This window comes from Larus michahellis, chromosome 7, assembly GCF_964199755.1.
Source record: "Larus michahellis chromosome 7, bLarMic1.1, whole genome shotgun sequence".
Classification (NCBI taxonomy): Eukaryota; Metazoa; Chordata; class Aves; order Charadriiformes; family Laridae; genus Larus; species Larus michahellis.
In genome coordinates this window covers 29371271-29387282 of record NC_133902.1, presented here as the reverse complement: position 1 = coordinate 29387282, position 16012 = coordinate 29371271, and the positions used below count along the sequence as shown (strand labels likewise).

At 42.9% G+C, this 16012-nt stretch overlaps 1 protein-coding gene across 2 annotated transcripts in view; it reads right to left on the bottom strand.

The window, feature by feature from the left end:
- Window positions 1-2878: 2878 nt before the first annotated feature.
- Window positions 2879-16012, bottom strand: part of KLF7 (KLF transcription factor 7) — a 60326-nt gene continuing 47192 nt past the window's right edge. For both annotated transcript variants that reach the window (XM_074595155.1, XM_074595154.1), the window contains 2 exons: window positions 12091-12214; window positions 2879-5174 (listed from right to left, as the gene is read on the bottom strand). In XM_074595155.1, the coding sequence (XP_074451256.1) occupies window positions 5123-5174; window positions 12091-12214 (176 nt within the window). In that variant the 3' untranslated portion in view covers window positions 2879-5122. The remainder of the gene's footprint in view (window positions 5175-12090; window positions 12215-16012) is intronic.

Sequence of the window (16012 nt, the reverse complement as noted above, 5' to 3'; positions counted from 1 at the left end):
TAGATTTCCTCCTCTCTAAGTCTCCCTCATGAAGAAGCACTAAAAGTTTAATAAAGATGAAACTATCAGAGTTTGAGCGAAACCCTACAGACCTGTCGAACAGTCTGTTCTGCCAGCACAAGGCTGGGAAGAACTAGAAGCCATACACACTTAATCAGTGAGAGCTTTGAAATAAATCAGTCATAGAAACACAGGAAAATTAATGTTGGAAGGTATCTCTGGAGGTCACCTAATTCAACCCTCTGTTTAAAAACCAGTTTAGTTAGATCGGACTGTCCAAGACATTGAAAGAATCTAGGATTTCAGTCCTTTCTTTTCTTCATTTGCCAGTTTATCCAGGTAATATAGTTTTCTAGACTGAGTCCTGGCTATTGAAAAAGAACAACTCCAGGAAAATGAAAAATACTCTAGAATCCCCTTTTCTGTTAGACCAATCTTTATAAAATCCATGTGATGTTTTAGGTTGCTCTTTATCTGCTAAGGGGAAAAACAAACAGAAAAAAGTGTTGGTTTTGTCTAAAAAGTGACTAAAATACAGTATCATATTTGATGTAGTATGAGTGAAACAATACATTTTTTTAGTTTAAGGTAAACTAGCAAGGATTATGTTGGAAAAACAGAATTTTGCTTGCCAGGCCTTGAGCTGGCAGTATAGAAAGCATACTTCTATAAGCATATTTTAATACATGGATTCAGCAAATCTGATTAGAAAAATCCTTATACTGGTGCTTCCTAAATGATTTTTCGTAAGTCAGTTTTCAAAATAGAATCTCAACATAGAGTATAGCTTGTCTCAATTAGATAATGGAAAAACCCAGAATAAATAAACTATATCCACATTATCACATATGAGGTGCGTCTTGATTTAGAATATTCTCTCTGGTTTTGGTCTCTCCATTACAAGAACATTATTGACATATTGGAGCGAGTCTAGCAGAGAGCCACCATGGAGGTCAAGTTCTGGAACACATGATGGATGAAGAGAGGCTGAGAGACATGGTTCAACATTAGGAAGAGAAGGGTAAGGGTAGATCTTATTGCTGTCTACAAATACCTAAGAGAGGGTACAGAGAAGCCAGACTCTTCTTGGAGATGCACAGTGGAAGAGGCAAAGAAAACAAGTTGGAACATGGAAAATTCCTACTCGACACATGGATTTTTTAATTTTTTTTTTCTTTTTTTTTTACCATAAAGGTGGTCAAATATTGGACCAGCTTGCACAGAGGCTGTAGAATTTCCATCCTTGGGGATATTTAAAACTCAGCTGGATATGGCCCTGAGCAACCAGCTCTAGTTGGAGGTTGACCAAGACGGCCTCTGGAGGCCCCTTCCCACCTGCATGATTCTATGATTGACTGCTCTGCTCCAAAATATTCACAGAATCACAAAATGGTTCAGGTTGGAAGGGACCTTTAGCTATTCACAAAAACTCACATTTGCTTTAGTTGCTTCCTCTATGTACACTATTTTTTGAGACTTTTGTCTCAGTTTGTTCTCATCCTACTGTTCCATGGCCTTGGAAACCACAATCTGCCTTTCTTATAATGGCTTCTCTTTTGCAAGTAGACATAAATCTAGCATGAAGGAAACGAGATTAAGTGTCTCCTTTCTGCAGCTGGATAACTTGGTCCTCAACTGTTACCAAATCATCTATCTATGCGTTTGCTTCCAAGAAGCCTTACAGAGAGTATTAGCCTTTCCTCATTAGTCTGTTTCTACTCATGGTTTACAAATAGAGGACAACTGTACAACTTTAGCAAGGAGACACGGGCCTAAAAAGGATCTAGCTATAACAGATTACACAAGTTGGAAGTGTACAGCTTAAAATATCTGCAAAGAAACGAAACTTGTCATCGTAAAAAACGTATCCTGGAATGTGTCGCTAATTATTCCTTTCCAAAATGGAGACTTCCACAAAATACGAGCTATGGTTCACAATTGTAGTAATGACTAAGACACTTGCATATGAGCACCCAAAAACTGAAGTCCAGAGCTTGACTGAATACACCATGTATACAGGTGAAAAATATCTCCCTTTACAAACAGAAGAGATGGTCCCAAAGCCCAAAATTTTACTTCAGAGTTCAGGACTCGCTACAGAGAGAGCCTGAGAAACATGGAATCTGGCTGTCTCTTATCCCCCTTTTCTCTATGTTTTTTAGGCTATTTGGATCCATGATTTAGATTGTAGGCCTGCCTCTAGAACAAAATAATCAGACATTTCAGCATGGGTTTTTTCCATGGGGCCCTTGTTCTGCCAAATTTAAATAAGATGTCAACAAAACCATAAATGACAACTGGAAGTAAATAAAGAGTCTTGCTTGATTTTTTCCATTTTAACTAGAATCTGGTACGTAAACTGTCAATGATTAAGGTTTGCAGACTACTGATAGCATGTCTAAAGGCAGGTGTGTTCAGAGGTCAAAGGAGGATATTTATGTAGGTTCACAGCCAATGAATATCATAGTGGTGGGTTTGAGAGCACACACTTTAGGACACTACAATAAGGAAATTCTAGGATTCTCTTTTCCTTTTTTTAACCTAATGCACTGACTGGATGCTCTACAGTTTCACACAGCTGAGGTTTCAGTTCCCATTAGACATCTGGCAGGATGCTCTATATATTCCAACACAAATTGGATTCTAGGGCCCTCAGTCCCAGTGGAACAGCTGGGTGGAATGGCCATAAAAAGTACGCAAATACAGAAGTAGAGAAATACGAGATTGTCAGCAAGCAGTGCTCCGCAATTTTTAAATGTATACATATATATATATATTCATATATATATACACATATAGAGTACGGTTAGTTTTAAATCTTTGGAATAAACTCAATTTTCCTTCTCTCTCTCTTCTCTCTTTCTTTCTTTTCTTTCTTCCGCTCTCTCTCTTGCTCTCTCTCATGCTTTTACCACGAATGTTACATCATTGTCCCTAAAAGACAGTTGGATTTTGGTCCATATTTCATGCCATATGGGCCAGACATCGTATTTCCCCCCTGTCCCCAAAGTGTTCGGTTGACAGTCACAGTGTTTTGTGAAAACTGTGAGGAAAACCAGCATCTTTTGAGTAAATTCACTCTCTCACTGGAACCAAAGGTTGCAAAAGGCTGAGAATTCAAGTGCCAAGGATCCCGGTGACGGCTCTTAAATATCTATTGAGTTTCTTGTTTGTTCTTTTTTCCCCTAAGAGTACAGTTTTACCTCTTGAAACATAAACTAAGGGAAATACTTAACAGTCAATGAGTCAAAACAGTCAAAGAAGGGCAGTTGGCTAACAGTATAAAAGAGCAGCAACCATTTGTGGACCACACGCCATTTTGTTTCATTTCTAGACACATCTTGTAGGGATGGTCCCAGAATATACAAAATATACAAACTAATGACCCCCTGCCTGCTTGCATAGGCCATTCTTATGGTCCTAAATGCAGTCTTTGGAGTCAGGGCCACCGCCAAATAGTTTCAAATGCAAGTTATGATAAGAGACATTTTTTTGTTTTTCTTTTCTATTTTCTAATGAAGACTTTAATCCACTTTGAGCCAACGAAATCCAATTATCAAAAGGACTGAAGGGTGGGCATGAGATCTCCACTTCTCCTTGACGTTTCACACAGTACGCCAAAATGGACCTCTAGGTTAGTAATATTTTAGACCAATCATTTGGAAAAGCCTCACTGCTGTATGTAAAATCCAACCCTTCCTTCACCGTTCACACTGTTACATTTTTTCGTACAGGAGTGGGCTACAGCATCAACTTGATGAATGGAAAAGGAGGACTTTGATAATTTCTTTAAAAGGCTAATGCTGAATGAAGCCATTGTACTTGGAAGAGGTTCTTGATCTCCCACTCAGAGACTGGAGTAGGATTTTTGGCTTGTTTTTTTTTTTGTGTGAAAGATGCTCAACAAACATTGGCTTTAAATTAAAATGTCTGCAAGTGCTCTTTACACAAACAAAAGTCTAATGTTTTAAATTGGTTAATAGAAGAACAGCAAGAAAAAGCAACATAATTCATCACTAAGTCACTGTGGGTTGTGGCTAACGTGCTCACATGATGTGGAAGGAATCTTGTAGTCATGCCTGTGTGGCCAGTCCCAGACCGATATCCAGGTGAAGACAAGGAGTTCTGAAGATCACTTGTTCGTGGAGAAAAGAGAAAAAAATATTTAAGCTTCCAAGTAAACTTTTAAAGTTTTTTGTTCAACAAATAAACAAGAAGTCCTAGCTATGGCAATACGGTGAGGCCTACAGAGATATTAGGTGCTGTTTCTCAGGGGTCTATCCCTTGGCCACTTAGCCATCATGGCAGCAGCTTCCAGAGTCCCTAGTGCATATGTTGTGCAATAGCCAAAACAAAAATTAAAATAAAAACAACCAACAAAAATATAGTCCTCCGTGAAGTCTACATAAACTCAGGCCAAAAAGAGGATATCTGTGTCACAAGTGTCACTCCACAGTCTACTGCCATTAAGGCCACTGGTATTGACTTAAAAGGATCTGAAGAGCTCAGTTCTAGGAAGAAGAACCAAAATCAAGACAGGTCAAAGTGTCTGTGAGAAGTCTGACGCACTGAACATTAGGAATTCTCAGACAAAGAACAAATGAACCAAGAGGTTAATTTTGGCTACCAAACTGGGATTTGGTTTTCTAGGTCATTGTTTCCCCCCATCTATTTAAAAAGAAAGTTAGTGCTACAAATATGCAACTTCAAGACAACATATTATCCTATTGAGTTGCACTGAGAAGCAAGTTAAATAAGCCCCTCCGACTGCCGTCCACCTGCAGGGAAGCCTCCTCCTTTTTCTTTGATTTCCACTGGCAAAAACAGGAAACAAATCCGAGAGGGACGAAGTACTGTAAGCAATTGTTCCTTCTCATTGACTTCACCTCTATACCATTTCCTCGCCTGCATCTTCTCCCATCCAGCTGGGGCAAGGCATAAAGAACCGACGTACGTATTGAAGTATAATTGGGTGCATGACAGTGTGAGCGTGTGGTCTCTGTACAGAGGTTTACACGTGATCAAGTTCTCTTCTCCTGCAAGGCAGCGCGTTGTAACTTGAGTTCCACTTTCATCTCACAACACTTAGCTCAGACAACATCTATGCCAAGCTGACTGATATTTAGATGTGTCTCTTCATGTGGAGGGCGAGGTGATCAGACCTGGAAAAACACCTGCAAAATAAAGCAATTGGGAATGAAATAGATATCGGATTTGGGAAGACATGATTATTGCTCCTTCCTCCTTATGTATAGGAGGAAATATATATCCAGGTTTAGAGACATACCTTTGATTATCCACGGTTCACAACCAAACCTTGTGTGATTGACCTCTGTGTCTACAGATGGCCAACTATCCTGGCTCTTTGGCAGCTAAATACACTACTCTTCTCCTTTCTCTGTTCCTCTCCCTCCCCCTTGTTTCACGCAGTCAAACATCAGGGAAGAGTGCTCATCTATGCACCCATAGTATAAAATCAAATATTTAGTATAAATGTGTGTGCACATATAAAAAAAAGAAATAAAACAAGTCAGTTTTGCTCAAGTACTCAGCAACACCTGTTTAAAAAACCACCAGCTTTCTCAAGTGCCCAGTACCTCCAACAAGCTCCGAAGTATGATGCTGGTTTTGAAAGCTGAATTCTCATTTATAACTCCAAACTGGAAGGAAAGCTGGCTCAGAGTTTGGAGGCTGACAATCCGTCAGGCTACATATCTCTCCCTTTCTCTCTGCTGGGAATCTGTGTGGTAATATGTGGATGTTGATGAACGCTATCTCCCTGAAGGATGCTGAGAGAAGATAAGGTATTATGCCTATTTTGTAAGAGTGAAAACTGAGAGACAGAAAAGGCAAGAAAATTGTAAATCACACAAGAAGCGTGGTAAAACCAGAAAAAAATGCCAGGACTTCAGCTTTCAACTTCTTTAATGACAAAGCCATTTTTCTCCATCTCATAAGAAAACATAACATTTTGACATTCTGAACATGTAGATGGATGCTGATAGGACGGACTTAGAGCTGCAACCCTAGAGAACTAGGTGAGTCTAAGGGCTGGTCTAAACATGCAGATAACAGAGAATAAGGTAGGGCATGAATTTGAAATGAAGCATCTATTCTTGATTAACTCCCTCTCTAAAGGCTTATTACTGCCGCCTTCTGAAATGACTTAATCCACTTGGGAAGTGGGTTAAGATACTCAGAATAAAACACACTCCAGGAGAAGAGCGACCCCACAAAGAGTTAATCAGGAATTACTATTCCAGAACAGTTGCCTTGTAGTAGACATGCTGCAGGGCACTCTCAGCAGCAGGAACAGCAGCCCAAACTCAGGCACTTTACACCACCAAGATATTGTCAGAGTGATCAGGGGAATAAGTTCTCAGGAGGACAAGAGCTTTTCTTCCCTGTCATTCAATATAGACCCCATTTTGTCGAGACTGTCAGGAAGCAAGAATATTTTTTTTTACTTCATACCCATTAGAAATGGGATTGAAAGCACCAACCCATTTCACACCCGCCATCACAGTGTCATTAAAGTTATGTATGGCACCAGCAAGCAAACCGCAGGACAAGCGGGCAGTGGCTCCGTCTGCTTACCCCAAAGCCCTAAAATGGAACCTGACTGTCAGAGCAGCAGGACTCAGACACCCTCAAAAATTAAACTTCTACTAGATACTTCAAATCAAGCACTAAAAAACGGGAGGTTTCCAAGTACCCTGTAAATTTTGGCTTGCCTTCTTTCCATCCTAAGCCATAAGACACTGGCTTATTTATTTTTACTAACAGCAAACCCATCTATTATAAATATCTCACAAAGCCCCACATACCTGTGGCTTTCGAGTAAACTGTTTTTGTAGGCTCCAAGGGCACCATGAAAAGCTACTTCCAGAACTGACTTGCCTGCCCCACAGATTTAGAGTATAAAAGAGCCACCGATACCGGTCTGAAGAATATCCAAATGGCTTATTGTGAGAATCTGGATAGCTCATACATGGGCAATGAATGTATTTCCAAAAAAGCAGTAGTTGAGTATTTCATATTTTTCAGAAAGAAATGAATTGAACTACTTCGTAAAAAAAGCCAAAACCCAAAGACAAAAAAAAGAACACTCAATCTAAAGGCAAACTCCCAGAGGACAAACACCCTAAGCAGAGAAAGGCTGAGAAAGAGACGAACTATAAAAATTAAGATATTTTAAATAGTTAGGGGATCTTTTCTGTCCCGCTGGCAGTATTCTCCTGCATAAGCGATCTATCTGCATCTACATGCAGAGGTGAGCGATCGAGAGGTGCATTTTTAAGGCAAAGAAATTTCATAAGAAGGCGACTTTCGCAAGAAAAGCTAGATACTCATCTTCTGTGAATAAGCATAGCTCTGATCAAGTCAGCTGTTCTCTACTGATTTGTAGCAGCTTTCAAGGGGGTTAATACCTTCAGAGTGGCAAAAATTAAGAAGAAAGACTTCAAAATAGGATGGAGGCTGCATTCCTCCAAGCTCCTACATGAAGCACAGTGAGACAGACGCGAATCTGACAATGGACGCTTGGCTTTCAACACAGCAGGCTCAGCACAACTAGAATTTTCTAGCCCTAGGGTGCCAAAATACACCCTTGGACCAACATCTCTCTCGTCAGTCTAAACTGAGAAAGCAGCATGCTCTGGCTACAAGGGCTGCCAAAACAAAACAACAGCTTGAGTGGCTGCCAAAAAGACATGCACCAGCTGGCACTTCAGTCTAGGACTAGTCATAAGACCACCACCCAAGCACGGCTTTTCCTCTCCGATTGTCTCTATTAGAGATGCAACCCAGGAAAAAGTATGCTGAGTCACAGCACAGCAAGATCTGTTAAAAATATGGATTCAATACATTGTTTCACATCAATAACCACAGTATTAGCATCTAGTGTATTTTTCAGCCCTAGAATATTTTTATAGCTAAGAAAATGCTACCATAATTGCTAATTTATAGCTAAGAAAATGGTACAATACTAATTCTTCACATTCTTCTGCTGACTAATTTGGTTAGTTCTATCTCTTGGTAAGACTGGTGGATGCAGACATTTATTTTCAACAGTAAAACAGTCCCTATAAAATTCTGCAGCTAAATCACACTGACAAAAAAAGCTATTGATAGTGGACGCATTTTTTTTCCTTCTGGAACTAGAGGCAACAGTGGAAAAAGCTCCACAGGATAAACTGTCAAGGAAAACTCCTTTATTCACAAATTAAGAAACAAACAGCAGCTTGCTGGTCTCTAGTCCTGCCCATGAGACAAGACCTTGCTCCACTCCTCTGGCTTGACACCTCTTCCAGTTCCAGACCAGCTCTGCACATTGTAGGTGAGTCCATCACAGTCCTCCCCGTCATCCCTCTCCCAGTCTAGCTCTTCCTAGAAAGGACAGTTTATGCCAGAGTAAGATACTCTAATTCTGAAAGTCATACAGTGATGCGTGATGCATAAATTCCCTCCTCCCAAACATGATTCTTTACTTTCTCTTTTTGCTCTATCTCCTTAGCAACACAGCACCGCTCGGCACTGAAGCCTCTGCAGGAGAAAAAGGGAAGGTAACTATGATGAGAACAGAATATATTGCTCAGCCATCTTTCTTAACAGCTGTAGATTCTCCACTGTGGGATGTGTTCATTCCAGCTAAGTGTGTTCTTAGCTTGCTGTCAAAAAGGAAACCACATGCGTGCGCGCGCACACACACACACACAAAAGAATATATACTCCAATAGTCTGGCACTAAGCTGCTATCTCCTAAACACATATTTACGCAGAACAAGCGAGCACCACTACCCTGTCATCCTCTTCCCCTTGGAGTGCTGAGGGCTTGCACTGTCTGAAGAACATAACCTTAGCCTGTGTTTCTGAAGAGCATAATTCCTGGGGAATGCTAATAACCAGCATAGCCCTGGTGTCTGGAAGGCACCAGGGACTTGTACACTGCTTTCCTCACCGCTTTAGCTGATTCTCCTTTCTCCCCTGCTGCCACCAAACCACACACCATTTGCAGTACATATGGTGCCACTCAAACCAGTGGTAGTTTGCCAGCTATAAGTAGCAATGTGATCTGTGGGCTGCATGGTATTGGGATAGGGCTGGGACAGCAGGAGAAGAGAATCACGCCTTCTTATCTCTTTTGTTTTAAAATTGACCTGTACACAGAGAACATTAACACCCCTTTGACGTCTGCCAGGAGGTCACAGACACAAACACATCTGAAAACAGCCTGGAAAGAGAATTGCAGCCAGGCTGTATGCACAACATTCCTCTTCTTTGCTATTTGAATCACCGCTTTCATACTCTGATTGCCAAGGTACGGCCCCCACCTCTGAACAGCAGCAGACATACGTTTTGTGCTATGTCACTGTTGTTAAAGTAGCTCCAAAATGCTCCTTAAAGTATAGCAGCCAGGATGTCTTGAGTGAGTGACCAAAACTTCTGACAGTAATGGTGGGTGCAATAAAGAGTAGCAGCTCAAATATGGAGAAACTGTTCCCCAGCTGGGAACCTGGGCTCAGGAAGGAGCGTTTTTAACATTAAAAATCTGCCTAAATAGCTAAGGACAGATTTAGGCATGTGCTTTAGTGCTTGCTTGAGGTGACATCTGCAATAGATGGCAGTAGAGAGATCTGCGAATGAGAAAAGAAGGAAAAAATAGTGGTATGGCAGAGTGGGCCAAAAGAAGAACAGGCACCATCACTCTACGAGCTTGCAACAAGTGACTGGAAGACTAAAGACGTATCTGTTTCCTACCACCACACACAGATGGTACGTGCATGGAGTTCAACAGTGCACAGTCCTCAGAAGAATCCTCCTTATAAATATTTTTCCTTCATCTACAGATTCAGCTGAAGAGCAGAAAATGCATTAGATGATTGCAGGAGTATATCGCTCAACTTCAGTGACTTGAGTTGGCTGCCAAAGAAAAAACCTAGGTAATAAGGGATAATATGTAGAGGGAGAAGAATGAATACTTAACAAAGGGCTGAAAGAGACTGAGAAGTTCAAAATACTGACTGTATTTCTTTAGATGTCTGCTAAAAATATTGTCTGTCCTGACATAGAAACCCTGGGGCTTTGTGTGTATGTGTGTGCGCGTGTGTTTGTGAGGCCAGGATGGTTAGTTTGTTCTTCAGAGGAAAGAAAAGAGAAAGGCAATGCCTTACATTTAAAACAGGGAACATAACCGTTCGCCTTCACAGAGGTGCTTATACAAAAGCAGAACTCCAGAGGTCCCTACTTAGCTTATCCTGTCCCTCATTCTGAGCAAACAAAAGATAATCCAGGGATAAAACAAAAGATAATCCAAGAGGAAGCCCTCTGTGGGGGAAGGGGGACGGAAAGAGGGGAGACAAGGGGAGAAGAGCACTCAAGAAGATGAAGCTCTTGGAATGGCAGGATGTGAAAATGATCGAATTTCCTTCCCATAAAAGGATGGGGTCCCTTGTTTATGTCCCACACATCCTCTCTCCACGCATGTTCTCTGCTGGTCTGGTGTACCCAGAGGCTTCCTAGAGCCTTTATTGTATTACAAAACGTTTCCTTATCAGAGCAGAGAACCTTACTGCTGCATTAAAAAGATGGGTAATTTTCTTAAGCCTCTTTTAAAAATACATATAAATAGGATTAGCTGGATAACATGTTCAGATGCAAGCACATTATTTGATTACTCAATAGTGGATCCAGGTTTCACCCAGGGCACTGCCAATCTCCAGCTGGGGGGGTGCGAGGGGGAGAAGTGCTTATTGTTCGATCCTGTCAGTGCTGTCAAGAGTCATTACAGGGGTAATTGCTTTTGCTCCACCCTAATTTCCTATCAGTTGGGACTGGGGATGGGGAGGAGGATTTTCTTTTGGTTTTGTTTCTAAATTCAAAGAACCCAGCTTTCAAAATTGCCTAGCACCAAGCAAGGATGACCAGATTTTTCAGACAAGTTCATCATTCATTCAAGCAGCTAAAACAGTGGGACTGCAAAAAGGAATCAGCAGAGAACGGCAGCAACCACGGCTCTCACTGGGAGCTGCTGGGTGCTCAGCTCACCAGGCAAAACTGGCCCCTCATTTCTGAGTGCCCAGAGGAGGATTGCTGCATGACCGGCTCTTCAGGAACCCAGGCTCTGGGCATCTGTCAGGCTTTTAAATCTGGGGCCCACACAGAATGAAAGTGCAGAGTATTTCCCACACCAAATAGATGTCAAGGGTGAGATTTAAAACTGTAGGAAAAGATTCACTAATTAGCAGGAATGTGCAGAGATCACTGATGCTACACAAAACAACCCCATGAACTTGTATTGTCAGATGTGCCTAAATCACTCCTGTGCTTTTGAAAATCAAGTCCTTTGCTGTCTTCCATTGACTCTCCCCGTTTCATCTGGGGAAGAATGGAGCCCTGGACTCAGTGGTTAAGAGAAGACAATGACCATACAGAAATTAAGTGCTTTTCTCCTAGACATTTCCTATAGATTTGTGGCACAACAGCCACACACACTCCCCATCCCCCCAGTCATATACCCATGTATTTGTGGGGCACATCAGCTTCTGCTAACCACCCTGCTGAAATAGGGGGAGCCAGCGGTGGTGCCTGGGGTAGTCCCTGAAGCAGCGCACATAGAGGGAGCTCTGCCTCTGTAAGGGCACTAGGCTCATAGAACTAGGAGATGGAGAGCTCTGGAGATGCTTTGTTGAGAGGTTCATCAGTGAAGTGGTCTAGGGCCCTCCAGAGTTCTCTGCTTCGGGAGTATTAAGAACAGCTGCTCTATGGACCAAATTCTGTGCCTACAGCAGACATGGCAGCTTTCAGTCAGACCTACATCTGGTCCCATATTTTTCTCTGTGCTGTGGCATGGAAACGGCTTAGGCTGTTAGGAAGTATTCCCCCTCTGCCAGCCTGCCTGGTCACTGAGGCAGAGAGGACAGGGGCAGAGTGGAGGGTCTGTCTTTGGCTTGGGGATTGAGGCAGTGGGAGAGGAGGCCAGAAGAGGCCCCTCTGCTGGGAGCCAGGTCTCTTGTCTCAGGGAGCTGGCGGCCCCATGCCACTTTCAAAGTCCACATGTTGCTTGAACACCGTGTTAGGAGGCTGCATTACCTGTCACAATGGTTGCATTTAAAGGGCTTTGCACCCGTGTGCTTTCTGTAATGCCTCGTGAGCTCGTCACTCCGTGCAAAACGCCACTCGCACCCTTCCCACGAGCACTTGTAAGGCTTCTCACCTGCAGAGGGGAGGAGAGAACAGTCAGCGTGGCAGCAGGATTACTGAGCACTCAACTTGCAAGCCCTGTGTCCTCCCACCTCACCTCTGTCCCACTTGCGCCAGTTAGCCCTTCACACAATTCACGGCCAGTGTGGCATGGAGACAATTTAAGGCTTATGATGCATTGTACTGAGGATGGATCCAGCCCAAATTTTACTGCTAAAATTCTTGCACAACCTTATTTCCCATTTCTAACTAAACCAATCAACTACTCTTCAAAGAAGCCCTCAGAACATCCCCAAATGCCTGTCCTGCTGTGTGTCTGGAGCCTGATTTTCAGGCAGCTTTTCAGCTCACTCTGCTCTTGCCAGAAGAATTACTGCGGTAGCTGTGAGTGGCTGTACAAACACTTTAACACACTGCAGGTGTGCATCAGTCCAGAGTGACCACCACCACTGCATCGCATGCTTTATCCCGGCTGCCATTTACCCCTCACATGGCCAGACTCACATCTGTTCCCTGTAGGACTGCACATTCTTTAGTTGCTTCTCACAAGAAAAACTATTCCTTGTTTCTTGGTTCAAGAAATTATGCATCAGGACAGTGAGCGTGAGACGTGAAATGTTGTCTTCTTTAAATCAGCTGGTCCTTCAGGCTTTTTGCACTACACCTTTATCAGCTCTTATTCTGCCCCAAAATATTAACCATACCACTGAAGGCAGTGAAACAGTGCACTGATAAGACAGGAGAGATTCTAGTCTGCTGTGTTCACATTTACCTATCTTCTAATGCAAACCAGTTTCTGTGGATCAAAGTCTGCCATGGTGCAACATCCGTGGGGCCATTAACACATTCTGATGGAGAACTCCAAGGTCTCATGCCTCCCCTTTACTTATGCAGTGCACGTGTATTCAACTGCATGCAAATTTACCATCTCCCCCAGAACAAATGCTCCAGTACATCTCCTCCAATATAAACAGCATGTCACTATTCCCCACGCAGTTAGCACTGTATGGATGCATTAGAAGAGGAGGGAGTTAAGATAAAACACAGACAAGAAATCACTTTCACTACCGAGCTTCTAAACTGGGAATTATAAACAGAGAAGGGATTATTACTTATTTATTTTTTCATAAAATTGCTAAGAAGGTGATCTTAAAAATCCTACCACTGACCAAACAGAAATTTCAGGCTGTATGACCTCTCTATGCCAGTCACGTGAAACAATCACTTGGCCACAGCAGAGAAATTTCTCAGTGCAGAGACGCAGATTTCTATATTTAGCATTTCTATTCAGCAAGTAAAGGAGTGAGATGTGATTATGGGAGACCTATGTATTTCAAGGTGACAAACTGGAGAGGCCACAAGAGCAAGAAAAGTGAAGAGGGCAAGAGAATTGCATCGAAATACAGAGAACACTTGTTCTTTCATGAGTGAGTTCCTGTGTACTTCTTATTGCGCAGGCAGCTCTGCTGCATGGTGGTCATCCACCCCAGAGAGAACAGCAAAGTGGGCTGAGACGTTAACTGTAGTTGAACCATTTTATTGGCCTTCGAAAAGTTTCTTTGGCTCAGTAGCACGATTAAAGGATTCATTGGGGTGAAGCAATGAAGAGGGGGCAGCAGCTGGCAAGACCTCGCCAAAATACCCATTTGTCCCTCTGTCCCTGAATGCAGAAAGGGCAGCCTGGATGTCTCTGTTGTATGCCACAGTACACCACGGGAAAATGCCCAACAGGGCAATGGACTGAGCCAACAATAACACCACCCCACTCAGATTGTGTCTGCCTGGTCATCTCTGCAGACTTGCCTTTTGTTCTTTTTTTCTTTTAATAGGATTTTTTCAGGGGGAAAAGAAAAAAGCAAGAAACTTCTTGTTAGTGAGCCAAGTGCTGGTGTCCTGTTTCTGTGCCGGTTACTCAACTGTAATTCAAGCACCACCACCAGTGCTGACTCTAGATGCTGGAGTTGCAGTTGCTGCAGTGCTCTCCCCCTCCCAGCCCTTGACATCCTACCTGGCATACTGCATCTGCTCTCCCCTCTCAGAGAAAATGGATTTCCCCAGCCCTGGTCATGTCTATGGTGGCAGACCAGTTTTGTCTGAACAGTTCATGCGTTATTTTTAAAAGCTGTCAGTAAACAAGCGTCGATGACAATTCAGCTTCCTCAGTTCTCTGACGCTCTCTAGTGCCTACCTTAGAGTGGAGACAGCAAGGCAGACAAACTGCCTTGTAGTGTACGTTTGCTACACACACTGCAAAGCAAATGCAGAAGACTGACAGTCTTCTGCTCAGCCAAATCTGGCAGGTACAGCCCGTTTGAAGGATACAGTGGCCTACGGAGCAGAAGGGTGAAAGAAAAACATCCTGGGCTTTCTGTGAAACAAGGGCTATTAGGACTGAAGCTGAGTTTGGTTTGTTAACATTTGTCAAGAGCTTTGAAAATGTACAGTGCTATATATAGGTTATGAGAGGCAGAAATGCCAAGCATGATTACTGGTAAAGCCATGGGATGCCACATATCTCCGTTACTTGCTGCAGGGGCTCCTCTCTCAAATGTTCCTGGTCTGGCCTTGCACAGCCCTGAGCTGAGTTTGGTTTTCAGATGCTTTTCCTCTGTAACCCAAGACCTGTTCCACAAAATGTCAGACAGTACCTCTTTGTGCTCCAGACAGCACGCTGGCATACAGTGCTCCGCGTGGCACAAGATAAATGCAAAGGAGCACAATGACCTTTAAAGCCATGTCAGATGGCTCCTTGACCCAGAGACCTCAAAGAGGTCAGACTTCCTGCCCTCCTGCAGCTACTCAAAAACATGAGAGGGCAGGAGGAGAGAGACCTCCGTATCTCTGCACGTGAAGACTAAGAACAAACTGCTTCTTTAATGGCTGCTTTCACCTTACCCGAAGATGAAATGGAAGCTTATCTTGCCGAGGTGCACATATGTAGGAAGCATGGGCATGGAGAAGGGGAGACGGTCCTCCTACCTCACTACTGGCAATGGCAGGGAGAAGAAATGGGAAGGATTCTTTTCATGTGCCAGGCTGCTCTTCTGTTGTTGCAGAGGATTAGTGAGAATAAAAAGATAGATGGTGAAATCCTCCTCTGCTGAAGGCAATGGCAAAACTCCCACTCATTTCTACAGGGCCAGGATCTCCCCCTTTTTAACAAATTAATTATGAGCTTCAAAATCCAATTAAAAGTAAGAACATCACAGAGCTCTGCCACACTGACTTTTTTCAGGCTCTAATTCCTCAAAATTAATAACCACACTTAAAACTCGTGCCTGTGAACCACTCCCAAGGAAGGAAGCTCTACTCCTTAAGTCACCTTTATTCAACACAAGGATCTGTGCAGTGCTTAAACAAATCCATAAACCCACATTTATACAAATGCACTCAAGAGAGGAGCCAATGCCCATCCGAAAAGAAGCCGATACCCAGATATGCAGCTGTTAAATACTCAGCTGTTTCAGTTCAGAACGTGCTCCACACCGTGTGGTATGTTCAGCTTTCACACATCCACAAATGCACCTGGAAGGGCAGGCAGCCAGCAATGCAGACATACATCCAAGCAATGAATTATGCAATTTTCTGAGATGAGCACTAGTGCTAAAACAATGTACCATTTACTTATGGAAAATCTTCTAGAACTGACCCAAAACAGTGGCTTTCAGCTTTTTCTAATTTTTTCCCTGGAAGGTGGAGACTGCTACCTAGTGATTTCAAGCTTACTGACCACACTCCTTTCCTTGGGCAGCGTGTGCATCAGAGAGGACTGCAGAGCAGTGAAGGCAAGCTGATTTGTGAAACAGTGGGT